We start from the raw sequence: 17,130 nt of genomic DNA, 5'->3' as shown, positions 1-17,130 counted from the left end.
TATTTATCGAGATACAGTGAACATAAACTAACACGCAGGGATATGAAGTCTGTAGTTATCACCTTTCATCGTATGTCTGCAGTTGTGACACCATCACCACAGTCAAAAACTGGACGTTCCCATCACCCCCAGCGGTTTCCTTGCGCCCTTGCTCCTCCCTCCCCCCTGCCCGCACTCCTGTCTCTGGGCACCCACTAATCTGCTTTCTGTCAGCGTAGGTTAGTTTGCATTTTCTAGAAGTTTACGTAAACAGAATTCTACACTGTGTACTCTTTTCTCTTTTAATGGCTTCTTTGAGCATAATTCTTTTGAGACTCATCCGTGTTTTCGCCTGTGTCAGTAGGTCACTCTGCTGTTGCTGAGCAGTGTTCTGTTGACGGACACTGGGCCTACTTCAGTTCGGGGCCGCGACAGAGCGTTCCCGTCCAAGTCTTCGTACGGACACGGACTTTCCATTTCTCTTGAGTAAATGCATACGAGGAGGTTGTGGGATCATGTGGTTGGTGCGCTTTCCTCTTTTCAAGAAACTGATAAACAGTTTTCCAAAGCAGTCATACGTTTTCACCTTCCCGCCAGCTGCGCGTGAGAGCTCCAGCTCCTGCCCGGCCTCACCACACTCGATGTGGTCGGCCTTTAATTTTAGCCACTTCACTAGGTGTTCGGTGGTAGCTCATCATGGATCTGACGTGCTTTGCCTTGATGACCCTTGATGGTAAGCATCGGGGCGCCTGAGGGGCACGTTGCACAGTTGGTTAAAGTGTCCAACTCTTGGTTTCGCTCCAGGCCCGATCTTGGGGTCATGAGATCGAGCCCTGTGTCAGGCTCTGCGCTCAGTGGGGAGTCTGCCTGGGTTTCTCTTTCCATCTCCCACTGCCCCTCCTCCTACTCGCTCATTCTCTCTCTCGCTCTCTCAAATCTTCGGAAAAAAAATATTAAGCATCTTTTCATGTTCTTATTTACCATCTGTATGTCTTCTTTTCTGGTGTCTTTTCACAGCTTTTGCTCATTTTGGGGGGGCTGTTCGTTTTACTTGTATTTGTTCATCACGTATATTCCCGATACGAGTCTTTTATCAGCTGTATGATCGCAGACATTTTCTCCCAGTCTGTGGCTTGTCATCTCAGTCTTTTAATGTGGTTTGAAGAGCAGTTTTCGGTTTTGATGACATCCAGTTTATCAGTGTGTTCTTTTATAGATAATTCTTTTGGTTTCATTTGTAAGACATCTTTGCCCAGCCAAAGGTGAGAAAGGTTTATGTTTTCTTGCAGTTTTAGAGTTTTTATTAGATATTGAAGGCGAATTTATGTTCACAGTGCGCAGGATTAGCAGGAATTTGAACAACGACACGGTATTTCCTAAAGCAGTGAGAAGCGGTGTGACTCACTGGGCGACAGTGAGATTCATTGGAGGTGTGATGTTGGCGGTTGTTGGCGCAGGTTAACCAAATCCTAAACGTCCTCAGATGAGAGATCTGAGTTCTCGTAACTGAAATGCAAAAACCTCACAGTAATATGCTTCACCGGCACATACATACACTCAGTGAGAACATGATCTTTACTAGTTGGAACCAGGGGAAATTTAAAAATACTTAAGTTCACGTGTAGAAAATTTATTGCAACAATTTTTTAAAAAAGGTTTGGACGTGCAGCTAATTTAGACCTCATTCGCTTTTTCTCTCTACTCAGAGTGGAGAAGAAAAACAAGCCATCCTGCTTTTTCAGTATCTGAACAGTTTTTTAATTCAGGAGGAATTAGAAATGACAGTAGGCTTTTTTCCTCCACCTTTGGAAGAAGGTCCTGCTGTTAGCTGTTGGACCGTCATCTCTGTAGTCTGATGAATCCAGGTGTTTTAGTGACCTCCACCAGCTCATTTCCACGAATCCCAGAAACCAGACAGCGGATGCATGCCGTGAGATTGTTTACTGGAAAATGAGATGCAGCTGTTGGCGTGGGATGACTGAATCCGGAAGCAAACCTGTTTTTTCAGGATACAATGAAAACCTGTACTGCTTAATTCATGACAATATCTGTAAACATCACGAGTCTCAGAAGTAATCAGAGTATTTAAAAACAACTAAACTAATTTAAAAAAATGTGATTTAAATAATAAGAATCCATTCCCTCCAGATCTTTACAAGATCATTTTGAAAGGATCTGACTTACATGTTACAAAGAACCAGCTTGGGGTTTCGTTGCTTTATCTCTACTGATTTCCTGTTTTCAGTTTCATTGATTTCTGCTCTCATTCTTTCCTTCTGTTCACTTTGGATTTGATTGGCTCTTCTTTTTCTAGCTTCCTAAGGGGGTATTTAGAGTCCCGATTTTAGTCTCTTCTCCAGTGTACAAATTCAGTGCCACACATGTGCCTTGAAGCACTGCTTTGGCTGCACGCCACAAATGGCAAGAAGTTGTGTTTTCATTTTCACTCTGTTCAAAGTACTTCTCAGTCTCTCGAGATTTCTTTGACCCATGAATTATTCAGAACTTTCATCTCCGCGTGTTTCGGGATTTTCCGCTTACCCAGCTGTGGTCTGAGCACACATCATACAGTTTCTGTTCTTTTAAATCTGTTAGGGTGCATTTGATGGCCCAGGACGTGGCCTGTCTTGGCGAATGGGACTTCTTCATTACCAAGGAGAATTTGCATCTGTTCTGTGTGCATTTCTTTTCCTGCGAATCATGAGGGAGTGTTCAGGGGCCCGCAGAGGAGCGTGGCAGTAGAGCTGCTTCATAACTGAGACTGGTTTTTAAAGTCGATGGGGCGGGGGGTGGGGGGTTCGCTTGCTTCTGTTTTTTCACTGTGTTTCTCATTTTTTATTCAGAATTTTCTCCCAAACTGGTTGGCCTGACTGGCAGCAAAGAAGAGATTGATCAAGTGGCCCGAGCATACAGGGTGTATTACAGCCCTGGCCCCAAGGACGAGGATGAGGACTACATAGTGAGTAAATGCTCGGGTGTCGCCCACGGGCCGGGTCTCAGGCCCCACACAGTCGTACAGCTCAGACAACTGGCTTCAGAAGTGAAAGAAAGGCTGAGATCAGCAGGAATTCCTCAGGAATTGGGGATATTTGAAAGGACAATAGAAGCATCGATATTTTTTTTTAAGGATGCTGGTTTAATGTATATTCACTGTTCTCATAATTTCATTGTCTGTTTTCCTTTTTAGTGACCCATAAAATTACGGGAAAATACACAGGGAGTGGTATTTTAGATTCAGTGGAACGTGATGCTTGGATACCACGTTGGAAATAAAAAGCCATCACTTGGGGACAGCGCTTCTTTAAGTTGAAAACATTGTGTAGGTTCTCCCTGTGTCCCCGGGAAGAGGCATAGGAAGAAGTGTGAGCCCCTGGGAACCGCATTTTTGGGATGCGTTAGAGTTCTGAAAAGCAAGAGACAAGACCGAAAGCCGTGAGAAGGTGGACTTTCTGTGAGGTGTATTGTTCTAGGAACTGTAGAAAGTTCTGTGTTTATATTTGCTTTCTGCTGATAAAGGACAGATAGGAGGTGGTGTTTGTACAGCTCTGCCTTGGCATTCAGCCGCACTGCCCCACGAGCCTTGCTCCTTCTCTTAGCTGTGCTCTCACAGTGAAGCACCCACAAAGGGCATCCGCCCTGCCCACCCAGCCTTCTTCCCAAACTGGACATTTCTTCCTGGCCGTGAATAGTCGGCCTTGTAGTAGTAGTTCCGTTTTTTCCCCTCATGCTCTGGTTTCTCTGTAACATTGGTTGAGCAAAGCGATTAGTCGTAAGAGTCTGTCTACAGACCCTGGTTTGGCTCGGACCGCTGTCAGACAGATGCCCAACTATACCATCCACTGGCCTTCGTGTGTTTCGTAAAACACTTGGGAACATCGGGCTGTCTGGTCTCCGTTGATGGGTTGGTCTTGACTCACAAGAACACATCATTTTCATGGAGTCTGCCTGTAACCAGTAGCGACAGCTCCGTGCCCTGCAGGTCATAAACGTGAAGGTGCCTTTGGGCGCCGAGATTTGTGTTCAGTCATAAGGTAGTCCTGCACAGAATCCAGAATGGGAATGGTGACTTTCCATTTTAAAAATTAGAATGCGTATATTTAAGTCTCGTAGAGAGTTGGACCCTCTGGAATTCATGCTTGCGACACACTGGCCTGCTGCCCTAAGAATTTGACCTTTTGATCGGAACCAGTGAGTTGTACGCCTGAAGCTAATGAACACTGGGTGCTATTAACTGCCCTGGAATCAAAGTAACAACAAAAAGGAACCAATGGTGGTTGCTATACGTTTGCTGCATCAGCCAGTAGGGGGAGGTGCTCTCCAGCTTGTTGGGTTTTTCGCTGGTACACCTTAGGTGCCTTGAGGCCACAGACCTTCATCCACAAAATGGTATGGGAAACTTCTGGCAAGACTTACGGGCCTGCAGGGAGTGAGGGAGTGTCTTAAAGGCTGAGATGTAACCGAGCGAGGTTTTCTTAATCTCAGGAGCCGCAGAGTGGAAGCCTCTGGCTTTCGAGTGCCCGTGGAGTCTTCAGACAGATAGTACGTGTGAAGTGGGCACACCAGACACGTGGGATTCCGTCGGAAGCTAAGCATGGACTTCACTGCGTTATATATGTGATACCACCTAGTCTGTGTTACTCAGGAAGTGTTTTTGAAAACCCCACAACTTGGGATGCCCGGGTGGCTCAGTCCATTAAGCATCCGACTCTTGATTTTGGCTCAGGTCACGATCTTAGGATTGAGCCCTGCGTCAGGCTCTGTGCTCAGCGGGGAGTCTGCTTGAGATTCTCTCCCTCTGCCCCCCACCATGCTGTCTCTCTCTCTCTCTCTCTCTCTCTCTCTAAAAAAAAAAAAAATAGAAAGAAAAACACTACAACTGGCTTCCAAAGCCAAGGAAAGATGTTCGGTTCCACTCCGAATGAAAGAATGGGAATTATACAATGTGATGCTACTTTCTACCTGTTAGATCAGCAGAGGTTGAACGTTTGAAATACTGTCGAAATCTAGTTTGGGAAAAGAGGGAATACACTGTTGAATTCGGAGGAACAGGCACCACCCTGCGTGGATGATGGGAATTGAAGTGACACACCCTCTTCGGGGGGTAGTTTGTCACATTTAAAGTGAATACCTTTTACTTCAGAGATTCTGCTTTGGGGACTTTTTCTACACCTGTGCCCCACAGCAGTGTTCTCGGAGAAGACTGAAAACCAGGCAACCGATTTTTAAAAGCTACTGTGTATGTAGTCAGAGCGCGGTGTCCAGTCCCTTGTAAAATGAGAAAGCAGCTAGAGTGTTTTTTGCTTCCACACAGAAGGAAGCAGTGCTGGTGGTGAAAGAGGTAGGCAGGTATAGACACACTAGTAAGTGCAGGCAGTTCTCTGGAAGCATCCAAAAGGAACGGGTGGCAGTGGTTCCCTCTGAGCACAACGGAGGGACGCTGGGCGTCTGGAACGAGTGGCACATTTCCACTGCATAAGTTTACTGTATGTTCTTGTGCTCATTTTTATGTGCACGTGTTTCCTTTTCAAAACATAAGAAACATATACATGTGTCTAGAAAACTCACACATTCGAAAAGCCGCGTTGGGGGTCCGCAGTAGAACACGAGCAGGGATCGTGGCCATGAGCTGGTGGAAGGAGTGGACTGTCAAAGTGGACAGACCCGGGTTTAAGCTTCGGTCTGGCACTTAGCAGTGATTCAGCTTACTCTCGAGCCCTTTGGGCCGTTTGTAGAGGAGTAGGAAACCTAGTGAGAAAGAGCACGTCCCTCAACACCAGCTCCCTATTTCTATCCTAGAAACGGCTAGCACTTTAAAGCACTCTGTGTTAGAGACACATGGCGATTCGCTCGCCCGCAAGCCAGCCGAACGTGGGAACGTGACCACTGACAAGTTTGGTGGATGCAGATAGAACAGTATTTTCACTGTGTGCTAGAAAGTAACTTATAGTAAGAACACTCGTTAAATAAATCCACTGGAATTCTAGTCTTTTAAGGGAGAGAGAGAAAAGAGTGGGAAAAAGGAAGAAGTAAGGAGAAAGATGTAGGCCACAGTCAGGCTTGAAGAGCGAGCCGGAGACGCCTCCGTGACTGTCAGATATGCGGAGGAGTGCAGCTCCGCGTCCTGCTCCCGCGTTAGGCTCTTCCAAGACACATGAAACCACCAGCTGTCGGAGCTCCGGGCGTACATTCCTTCCTTATGTGCGCAGGCAAGTGGCTCTTTCCGTTCGCGCTCCCTGTATGAATGTGTGTATATAAGGAGTAATGACCTCACAGACCTATACTGTGCGACGGGCACATTCGGGGGGCGGCTCCCGTTTGGTGTGTGTGCGCACATGCCTGTCTTTCTTCTTGTCTTGCCAAGTAGCAGTCAAGCCTGCAGTAGATTCCAAGAACTCTAGGTGCCAAGTCTTCTCATTTAAACTTGGGTTTGGTGGAAGCATATAAATAAAAAAATGGGTGACTAATGTAAGCCTAAGTTAGAGCTAGGAATGTTTTCAGAGCTTTGCCTGGAAAACAGATAACAAATTGAAGAGGAGTCCTTGGAGGTGTAGCATTTACGGCTCCTGAGTGTTTCCAGGTCACCTGCTTCTCACGGGATCATTCATCATAGTAGATACAAATTTCCTAAGGGAGGAAACCCTTGTTGCCACATTTCCATTTGCATCACTAATATCAGGACTAAATACTGTGCTGGAATTTATAAATTATATACTTACTTTTACTTACTCCAGTGGTGACTTTTCTGGATTCTTCTAAAACGTAGGCAGCATTTAGGCATCATGAGCTACCTGGTTCTTGGAAGTAGATTCTCAGACATCGCGTGGATACGCACGTTACAGGTGGAACAAGAATTCCAAATTCTTCCTGCTGTTTAAAGCAGCAGTCAGTGTGGAGTCCTGGAACACAGAAGATTTTGGATACCTGTCACCGTGAATTTATTACAATAGGCTTAGACCCATTCTGTAAATGACAGATATTACAAAGGCTATTTAAGCAGTAATGTGAAATTCTCTCCTGCAGCGTTTACTCAGTCCAAGAAGCAGCGTATTTTGGTAATCTGTCTGTCCTTTCTCTCTCCCCTTCTCTGCAGGTGGATCATACAATAATCATGTACTTGATTGGACCAGATGGTCAATTCCTAGACTATTTTGGCCAGAACAAGAAGAATGCAGAAATTGCTGGTTCCATTGCTGCGCACATGAGGGAACACAGGAAGAGGAGCTAGCCAGAGCCGCCGTCCCGGCCGCAGTATTCTCTTGTGAAAGAGGAGAAAAGCTTTGTCTCCCATAGGAGCCAGGATACATACATACACACACACACACACACACACACATATATGCAACCTACAGAATGGCCTTTGCACGAGAACATCTGTATTTTGGACAGGGCGTGTTACCCTTGGGTTCAGCCAGGATAGTTCTCGGAACTATAAAGATTCCAGCCGAATAGTCACTTGAGCCCAGAGGACCAGGTTAGTGCGAAGCTGGTGGAGCGGACCCCGGGAAGCAGGAAAGGCACGGCAGCTGCATTTCCCCACGTCAGCAGGGCCCTTGGATCAGCGTCGCTGCCTCTCCAGTGCCCTGGACCCTTGTCCAGTGTGTGAGGCTGAATTTCCAGGAAGAGTGAAATTTCCACAGTGCCCTTGCTTTTCCTCTTCGGGTTCTTGGTGGCTGGTAACAGTCAGATCAGGCTCTTGGACGTTCGTAGTTAATCTTTAGACTTGAAAGCACACGGATGTATAGTGCTGCGTGTTAACAAATCTCACGGTCAGGTTTGCATTGTGTTCCCCTGTCAGCACCTGCCACGTTTACTGATGAAGAGGAAGTCTGTTGTTTGGGGGGAAACTGCTAGATCAGTTTCTCTACAGATCTTTTATGTGATTTTTATTTAAATGTGCTGAGTTTTCAGTGACCTACCAAGCAGATAGAAGGGGATCTTGATCATGACTGTGACACAGGGTACTGTCTGCCTAGACTGGGTTGCAACAAGTGTGAAATAAAGGTGTGTTCAGTTTTGCAGTCATGACCTTTCTTGTGGATGGATCGTGGGTGCACGCATAGCAGCACACAGCCCTCGGAGCAGAGACCCAAGGATTCAGGGGCCTCTGGGGTGCTTGTTAAAGCCCAGGTTCCCTGCCAGAGCTGGATTCTCGGGGTCCAGGGTGGGATGCAGACCCCTGCACTCGCGAGTAACCTGTAGGTGCCTCGGGTGGTGGTGACCTGGGGACCATGCCTGGAGGGACTCTGGGGAAGCAAGGTTTTGATCTGGGCAGGTGACAATTTGACCACCTTTTGGTGTGACCCTTCAAAGTGCTATGCACACAGCCATCCAGGAAAATGACTGTGGAGTGGTGTCGATTGTCGAATCTTCTGTTTGTGAATTCAGCTTCCCTGGGTGTCTGGGCTTGACCATCCCTTTTTTCCAGTTGAAGCTACTCCCCAGGGCAGCTGGGAAGGTTTTCAGTAAACCCTAAAGCAACGAGTATGGTTTCTAGCCAGACGATAGGTCCTTACACAGCACTTGGGTTTCACACGCACATGATACAGGCCTGTCTTGGTTTTTAAACTTTCAATACTTAACATTAAGCCTACTAAAAATACGTCAAAGTATGTGAAAAAGAAAAACCGTAAACTCTGCAATGGCTCTGTGGGCTGTATTTGTCCCCCCGGGATTCGAATGGTGAAGTGCTGACCCCCAGTACCTCAGGGTGTCACAGTATTGGGACAGAGGGTCTTTTCAGAGGTGACTGAAAATGAGGCCATGCGTCTGGGCCCTCGCCCCATCTGACTGGCGTCCCTGAAGAAGAAGAGACACCAAGTCCACGAGAAGCCCCCTCTGCCGACACCTTGCTCTCGGGCTTGGAGGCTCGAGCCTTGGCAAGAGGGGCGTCTGTTTAAGCCCCGGTGTGCGGGGCTTCGCTCCAGCGGCCGTTCTCCCTCCTCGGGGCAGGCTCCCTGAGAAGCAGCCACAAGATTGAGTTTATGGAAACTCCAGGCTGGAATGCCTTTGGTAGGAACCTTGTCAAGAAGGCGAGGGACTTCCCCGAAGGACTGGTCTCGTGTGACAAAAAAGATACTAAATAGGGGCACCTGGGGGGCTCCATAGGTGGAGTGTCTCTGACTCTTGATCTCAGCTCAGGTCTTGATCTCAGGATTGTGAGTTCAGGCCCCGCCGTCGGGCTCTACCCTGGGTGTGGAGCTTACTTTAAAAGGAAAAAAAAAAAAAAAAAAAACTAAATATCTAAAATGCCAGACATCAGAAAAGAGGGTCTGTTTTAAGCCCCAGAACATTTGTGTGGATCGCTTTGCCGCAGGCTTGCTCCCGATAAAACACAGTCCCCATTCTCAGCTGTTCCAGGTTAGAACTGGTGTCATGATCCAGAAAGGGAACAGCAGCTTTTGAAGAAACGTCTTTGCTCCTCATTCCAGTGTCAAGTTCAAAGGCTTAGAGTCAGGATGTTAGAAGCAGGGAAAGGGGCCTCGGAGATGACGTCCAAGTCTCTTTTTACTCGTGAGGGGACAGTCCCAGCCCTTCTGAACCTACTTGAGAACTTGGGCACCCGTGTCCAGTCAAGCCCCAGCGAGTTCCCCTGCCATGGGGGGCTCACAGTGACCCTGGGAATCCAACCAAACGTGGGGGTGTCATGTGCTGGGCGAGCAGCCTTTCAATCATGAATTTGGGGGAATCAAAATCAAGGCTGCCTCTCAACAAAGCTATCACTTGGGTGACTAGAGTGCTCGCACTGGACTTTCCATGGAGTTAAATTTTTAGAAATGTCCATTGTTTATTTGAAAATTCTTAAGAGTCCTGCCTGTGCGGAGGCACAGAGGTATTTAATGCATCCAGCTGTCCACGAGGTGGCCAATCACCTGAGGTCTAGGTGCCGAAATTCACTGAACCACCCATTGGGTCCATCCGCAGTAAAACACCCATGAGTTGGGAGGCTAATCTGAACCCAGTAAGGGGATTTGAAGTTGCAAATGCACTGAGATATTTAAAATATTTAATTAATTTTATTAATCAATAAGTTAATAATTATTAATATATAAATATATGTGTGTTTATATATAAATATATTTGTATTTATATATAAAATAAATATAAATATAAAATATATAAAATATTAGTAATTAATTTTAATTAATTAAAATATTTAAAAATATTTCTTACTGCTTTTAAATGTGTGAGTAAAAAATGATACTTCTCAAATCACCCATGATCCCTCAAATAACGTCGTCTTTTTTCATATAGTACAATTTAAATCTTGTGTGAGAGCTACCTTTAAAAAAGCAGTCACCATGCATTCCTTAACACCTCTAGAACTTAGGTCATCATTTGCTATTCATTTTTAAAATGTATTTTAAAGGTGATTGGCTCTTCCACAATTGCACTATATCCTCGGTAAAGAAAATTTGGAATATACAGAGAAGTTGAAGGAAGTAACAATATTGGGATGCATTTCCCTTGAATCATCATTTTTAAATCTCTCCTTACGCCAGAAAGTCGCAAGTGTATCCCTTTATAAAGTGAGGCAGGACACGGCCGGCTCCAGCCCCTCTTGCCCATCGCCCCCGCCCCCCCCGCCCCATGGGCACCTGCTGCTTAGTGTTGAGTGGTCGTCTTCCCAGAGCCCCCAGGGTCCAGTCGAGCTCAAGCTACAAACTCGAAGCTAAACATGTTACTACCGTGACTCACAGATGTTGCCCGGTGTTTACATGACTGGTAATTGTTACATTTTTGTTATATTATTGCTTATTTATTTTATTACTGAGTTTGGTAAATATTGAAATTGGCCCAGTATTTCCGCCAAGGTTAGGTGGTGGATTAGCTAGGGAAAAAATAGTTTTCAGGGCGATCTTCACTCTCAGAGCTCCCAAACCCCCCCCACACACGTACGCACGCACACACACGCACGCACGCACGTACACGTACGCACGCGCACACACGTACACACACACGTACGCACACACACAGACACGCATACACACACGTACGCACACACACGCACAGGCAGGTGTGCAGTGTTCACACAGCCTGGGCACTCAACCATAACCATAGCGCTGTTGCTCCTCAGGCGCACGTTGCACTAAAACCAACCCTGGTTTCAGTACTGACAACGCAGGGGCGCCTGGGTGGCTCAGTCAGTTAAGTATCTGCCTTCGGCCCAGGTCATGATCCCCGGGTCCCGGGATCGAGCCCCGTGCCGGGCTCCCCGCTCAACAGGAGCCTGCTTCTCCCTCTGCCCCTGCCCCTCCCCTTGCTGGCTCTCTCTCTCTCTTTCTCTCTTTCTCTCTCTCTCTCTCTCTATCAAATAAAGAAATAAAATCTTAAAGAAAAAACCATGCGGGCTAGGTGAACCCCGCAAGCCGTCTTCTCTTGCCCGTAACCTGGGAACACTACCAGCACGGCCGGTGCAGAGCCAGTGGGAGGGTCCCCCCGAGAAACCGTGCAGGACACCAGCACATGCCTAGCAGGTGAGGGCTCCCGTTATTTTGGTCCCGGTGCAGGTGCCAATTTGGGGCTTGATTGACAGATGGTGTCGACAGGTGGGTTTGGTTATAAGTGCTTCCTGCCCTCCCTCGGTCACTGCTCCGCTTCAGCCTGCCTGGGGGATGCTGACTTCTGACAGCCTCCTGCCCGTTCTGCCCCCCACACCTCCATCCCGACACACACCTAAGCCTGGAACTGTGGTCATGTTGCCTTCATGAACCGTTCACACCTGCTTGCTTAAATGACATTCGAATTTAGAGACAAGTTTCTTGAAAAAAACTGTAGGGTTCAGACCAGAAACCTGGGGCATTTGGTCTTGACACAGGAACACCAGGGCACGATCATATGGTAAGAGCCAGCAGCCCTATGAGGTTCCTTCTCTAGGGCCAGTAGGCACAGAGGCCCCATGAAGCCCCCTTATCTTTAGTGCGGCAGACAGACTATAAACAAATATGTTCAATGGCATCAGATGGTTGTGAAGAAACAAAGGTTTGGAGAGTGATGGAGAGGATGGGCATTAATTGGTCAAGGGAGTGTCCTTCGGGGGGTGACCATCTGAAACCGTGTGAGTGAGTCCCATGAGTATCTTGGGGGGTGGGGGGATCTTCCAGGACTAGGACCCTGACCCCAGAGTGTGTTTGGGAAGCAAGAGCAGCACGGAGCCCAGAGCCACAGGAGGGAGCTCCCTGAGTTGGGGAGGATGGGAGGCAGAGGCTGGAGAAGGGGCTGGGGGTCACATCCTGTGCACGGCCGGGACTCTGGCTCTACTGTGAGCGTGGGGGCGGGGGGGGAGCCCTGGAAGAACCGAGAGCAAGAGCCTGGCCTGACCCATTCCTGCAGGGCCCGCTGTGATTGCTGCTTTGGTTCATGGAGGAGGAAGGGTGCTAATGTCTCCCCTCATGGGGGGGGGGGTCGTAAAAGTTACACAGCCTGTGTACTATTTCAGGAGAAATCCCTGGCCATTTAATTAAAAAAAAAAAAAAGAGTTTTCTTTTTTCTTTTTATCATGGAAATTTTAAAACATAATCAAAGCACAGAATAGTTTAGTGACCTTGGTATGCCCATCGCCGTGTGGCCAATCTTGTTTCATCTAGACCTGCACCCACTCCCACCCACCCCAATCCCACACGTGTACTCCTGCCTGAAAGATACCAGCTCTATCTTCTCAAAACAAAGCCACAATCCCATCATGACCTCAAACAAGATGTGTGTTTTGTTTTTCACTTAATACTAGCAAATATCCAGTCAGGTTTACCACTGGATCCTTTGTTGAAAGGAGCCACGACACCGTTCATCCTGGAGGCGTGTTCTGTCCGTGTGGCACATGGGACTCTGTGTCCATGTCTGCATTCAGCCTCCGACGAGCCCCCGCAAGCCCCTGCAAGCCTCCCCGCCGTTCCCACTCAGGAGTGGTGGTATTTGGGTTGGACCAGATAAGAAAGACCTCCACCCCCATCTTAGTTGTTTTCTTTGTACGATGGGAATAACCGTGAGCACAGAAGTGAGGTGCTGTGAGAACAGGGAAGACTAGCGGACAGTCATCGCCGGGAGCTGGGCGGTTATTGATTGCAAAGCACGAGGGGACCACTCGATCCCATATCTAAAATGTATTAAGCTATAAACTTAAGTTGTAGGCGTTTAGCTGCACGCAATCTACAGTTTAAAACGTGGAGGGAGGGAGGGAGAGTTCCCGTGAAGGTAGGCTCAAGAGAAAACCGTGATGCGGAGAAGTGGCTCGCTGTCGCAGGGACGGTGACACGAGCTGACGGCTAGCGCCAGGCGGCCAGGGGGTGGTGGACTGAACAGAGGCCGCGTGGAAGGTGAAGTCCCCCGTGAGCTTCAGCAAACCCAGAGGAGCGATGTGAGAGCAGGGCCGGGACCCCGTGGGCAGGCAGGCAGGGCCACCGCGCTGTGCACGTGCACACAGTGTCCTTCCTCTCCTGCCACCAACAGTACGGGAAGGAGCTCGGTGACACCCCCCGCCCACCCCAAACTAGAAGAGAGGCAGAGAAGCTTGCCCAGAGGCTTCTGGAGGCTCTCTGGGCCCAGGACACAGCAGGAGCGAGCGGAAGGAGGGAGCAGGCATGTTCCTTGCTGGCTGACACCCTGAGCAGCGGCTGGCCGTGTCAGTCAAGCCGGGAGCCGCTCTGATGATTCCCGTGCCGGTCAAGTCCCTTTTTAGGGACTAACCCAGGGANCTGCCCTAAGAATTTGACCTTTTGATCGGAACCAGTGAGTTGTACGCCTGAAGCTAATGAACACTGGGTGCTATTAACTGCCCTGGAATCAAAGTAACAACAAAAAGGAACCAATGGTGGTTGCTATACGTTTGCTGCATCAGCCAGTAGGGGGAGGTGCTCTCCAGCTTGTTGGGTTTTTCGCTGGTACACCTTAGGTGCCTTGAGGCCACAGACCTTCATCCACAAAATGGTATGGGAAACTTCTGGCAAGACTTACGGGCCTGCAGGGAGTGAGGGAGTGTCTTAAAGGCTGAGATGTAACCGAGCGAGGTTTTCTTAATCTCAGGAGCCGCAGAGTGGAAGCCTCTGGCTTTCGAGTGCCCGTGGAGTCTTCAGACAGATAGTACGTGTGAAGTGGGCACACCAGACACGTGGGATTCCGTCGGAAGCTAAGCATGGACTTCACTGCGTTATATATGTGATACCACCTAGTCTGTGTTACTCAGGAAGTGTTTTTGAAAACCCCACAACTTGGGATGCCCGGGTGGCTCAGTCCATTAAGCATCCGACTCTTGATTTTGGCTCAGGTCACGATCTTAGGATTGAGCCCTGCATCAGGCTCTGTGCTCAGCGGGGAGTCTGCTTGAGATTCTCTCCCTCTGCCCCCCACCATGCTGTCTCTCTCTCTCTCTCTCTCTCTCTCTCTAAAAAAAAAAAAAATAGAAAGAAAAACACTACAACTGGCTTCCAAAGCCAAGGAAAGATGTTCGGTTCCACTCCGAATGAAAGAATGGGAATTATACAATGTGATGCTACTTTCTACCTGTTAGATCAGCAGAGGTTGAACGTTTGAAATACTGTCGAAATCTAGTTTGGGAAAAGAGGGAATACACTGTTGAATTCGGAGGAACAGGCACCACCCTGCGTGGATGATGGGAATTGAAGTGACACACCCTCTTCGGGGGGTAGTTTGTCACATTTAAAGTGAATACCTTTTACTTCAGAGATTCTGCTTTGGGGACTTTTTCTACACCTGTGCCCCACAGCAGTGTTCTCGGAGAAGACTGAAAACCAGGCAACCGATTTTTAAAAGCTACTGTGTATGTAGTCAGAGCGCGGTGTCCAGTCCCTTGTAAAATGAGAAAGCAGCTAGAGTGTTTTTTGCTTCCACACAGAAGGAAGCAGTGCTGGTGGTGAAAGAGGTAGGCAGGTATAGACACACTAGTAAGTGCAGGCAGTTCTCTGGAAGCATCCAGAAGGAACGGGTGGCAGTGGTTCCCTCTGAGCACAACGGAGGGACGCTGGGCGTCTGGAACGAGTGGCACATTTCCACTGCATAAGTTTACTGTATGTTCTTGTGCTCATTTTTATGTGCACGTGTTTCCTTTTCAAAACATAAGAAACATATACATGTGTCTAGAAAACTCACACATTCGAAAAGCCGCGTTGGGGGTCCGCAGTAGAACACGAGCAGGGATCGTGGCCATGAGCTGGTGGAAGGAGTGGACTGTCAAAGTGGACAGACCCGGGTTTAAGCTTCGGTCTGGCACTTAGCAGTGATTCAGCTTACTCTCGAGCCCTTTGGGCCGTTTGTAGAGGAGTAGGAAACCTAGTGAGAAAGAGCACGTCCCTCAACACCAGCTCCCTATTTCTATCCTAGAAACGGCTAGCACTTTAAAGCACTCTGTGTTAGAGACACATGGCGATTCGCTCGCCCGCAAGCCAGCCGAACGTGGGAACGTGACCACTGACAAGTTTGGTGGATGCAGATAGAACAGTATTTTCACTGTGTGCTAGAAAGTAACTTATAGTAAGAACACTCGTTAAATAAATCCACTGGAATTCTAGTCTTTTAAGGGAGAGAGAGAAAAGAGTGGGAAAAAGGAAGAAGTAAGGAGAAAGATGTAGGCCACAGTCAGGCTTGAAGAGCGAGCCGGAGACGCCTCCGTGACTGTCAGATATGCGGAGGAGTGCAGCTCCGCGTCCTGCTCCCGCGTTAGGCTCTTCCAAGACACATGAAACCACCAGCTGTCGGAGCTCCGGGCGTACATTCCTTCCTTATGTGCGCAGGCAAGTGGCTCTTTCCGTTCGCGCTCCCTGTATGAATGTGTGTATATAAGGAGTAATGACCTCACAGACCTATACTGTGCGACGGGCACATTCGGGGGGCGGCTCCCGTTTGGTGTGTGTGCGCACATGCCTGTCTTTCTTCTTGTCTTGCCAAGTAGCAGTCAAGCCTGCAGTAGATTCCAAGAACTCTAGGTGCCAAGTCTTCTCATTTAAACTTGGGTTTGGTGGAAGCATATAAATAAAAAAATGGGTGACTAATGTAAGCCTAAGTTAGAGCTAGGAATGTTTTCAGAGCTTTGCCTGGAAAACAGATAACAAATTGAAGAGGAGTCCTTGGAGGTGTAGCATTTACGGCTCCTGAGTGTTTCCAGGTCACCTGCTTCTCACGGGATCATTCATCATAGTAGATACAAATTTCCTAAGGGAGGAAACCCTTGTTGCCACATTTCCATTTGCATCACTAATATCAGGACTAAATACTGTGCTGGAATTTATAAATTATATACTTACTTTTACTTACTCCAGTGGTGACTTTTCTGGATTCTTCTAAAACGTAGGCAGCATTTAGGCATCATGAGCTACCTGGTTCTTGGAAGTAGATTCTCAGACATCGCGTGGATACGCACGTTACAGGTGGAACAAGAATTCCAAATTCTTCCTGCTGTTTAAAGCAGCAGTCAGTGTGGAGTCCTGGAACACAGAAGATTTTGGATACCTGTCACCGTGAATTTATTACAATAGGCTTAGACCCATTCTGTAAATGACAGATATTACAAAGGCTATTTAAGCAGTAATGTGAAATTCTCTCCTGCAGCGTTTACTCAGTCCAAGAAGCAGCGTATTTTGGTAATCTGTCTGTCCTTTCTCTCTCCCCTTCTCTGCAGGTGGATCATACAATAATCATGTACTTGATTGGACCAGATGGTCAATTCCTAGACTATTTTGGCCAGAACAAGAAGAATGCAGAAATTGCTGGTTCCATTGCCGCGCACATGAGGGAACACAGGAAGAGGAGCTAGCCAGAGCCGCCGTCCCGGCCGCAGTATTCTCTTGTGAAAGAGGAGAAAAGCTTTGTCTCCCATAGGAGCCAGGATACATACATACACACACACACACACACACACACATATATGCAACCTACAGAATGGCCTTTGCACGAGAACATCTGTATTTTGGACAGGGCGTGTTACCCTTGGGTTCAGCCAGGATAGTTCTCGGAACTATAAAGATTCCAGCCGAATAGTCACTTGAGCCCAGAGGACCAGGTTAGTGCGAAGCTGGTGGAGCGGACCCCGGGAAGCAGGAAAGGCACGGCAGGTGCATTTCCCCACGTCAGCAGGGCCCTTGGATCAGCGTCGCTGCCTCTCCAGTGCCCTGGACCCTTGTCCAGTGTGTGAGGCTGAATTTCCAG

General features: G+C 48.0%; 1 protein-coding gene across 1 annotated transcript in view; it reads left to right on the top strand.

The window, feature by feature from the left end:
* LOC100484870 (protein SCO1 homolog, mitochondrial) overlaps positions 1–7,997 on the top strand; it is a 25,419-nt gene extending 17,422 nt beyond the window's left edge. Inside the window, exon 6 of the mRNA XM_034647350.1 lies at positions 7,070–7,997. Coding sequence (XP_034503241.1) covers positions 7,070–7,204 — 135 coding nt within the window. The 3' untranslated portion in view covers positions 7,205–7,997. The remainder of the gene's footprint in view (positions 1–7,069) is intronic.
* Positions 7,998–17,130: the final 9,133 nt, after the last annotated feature.

The sequence above is a fragment of the Ailuropoda melanoleuca genome, chromosome 17 (assembly GCF_002007445.2).
Source record: "Ailuropoda melanoleuca isolate Jingjing chromosome 17, ASM200744v2, whole genome shotgun sequence".
Taxonomy (NCBI): Eukaryota; Metazoa; Chordata; class Mammalia; order Carnivora; family Ursidae; genus Ailuropoda; species Ailuropoda melanoleuca.
This window is presented reverse-complemented; position numbering and strand designations above follow the sequence as displayed.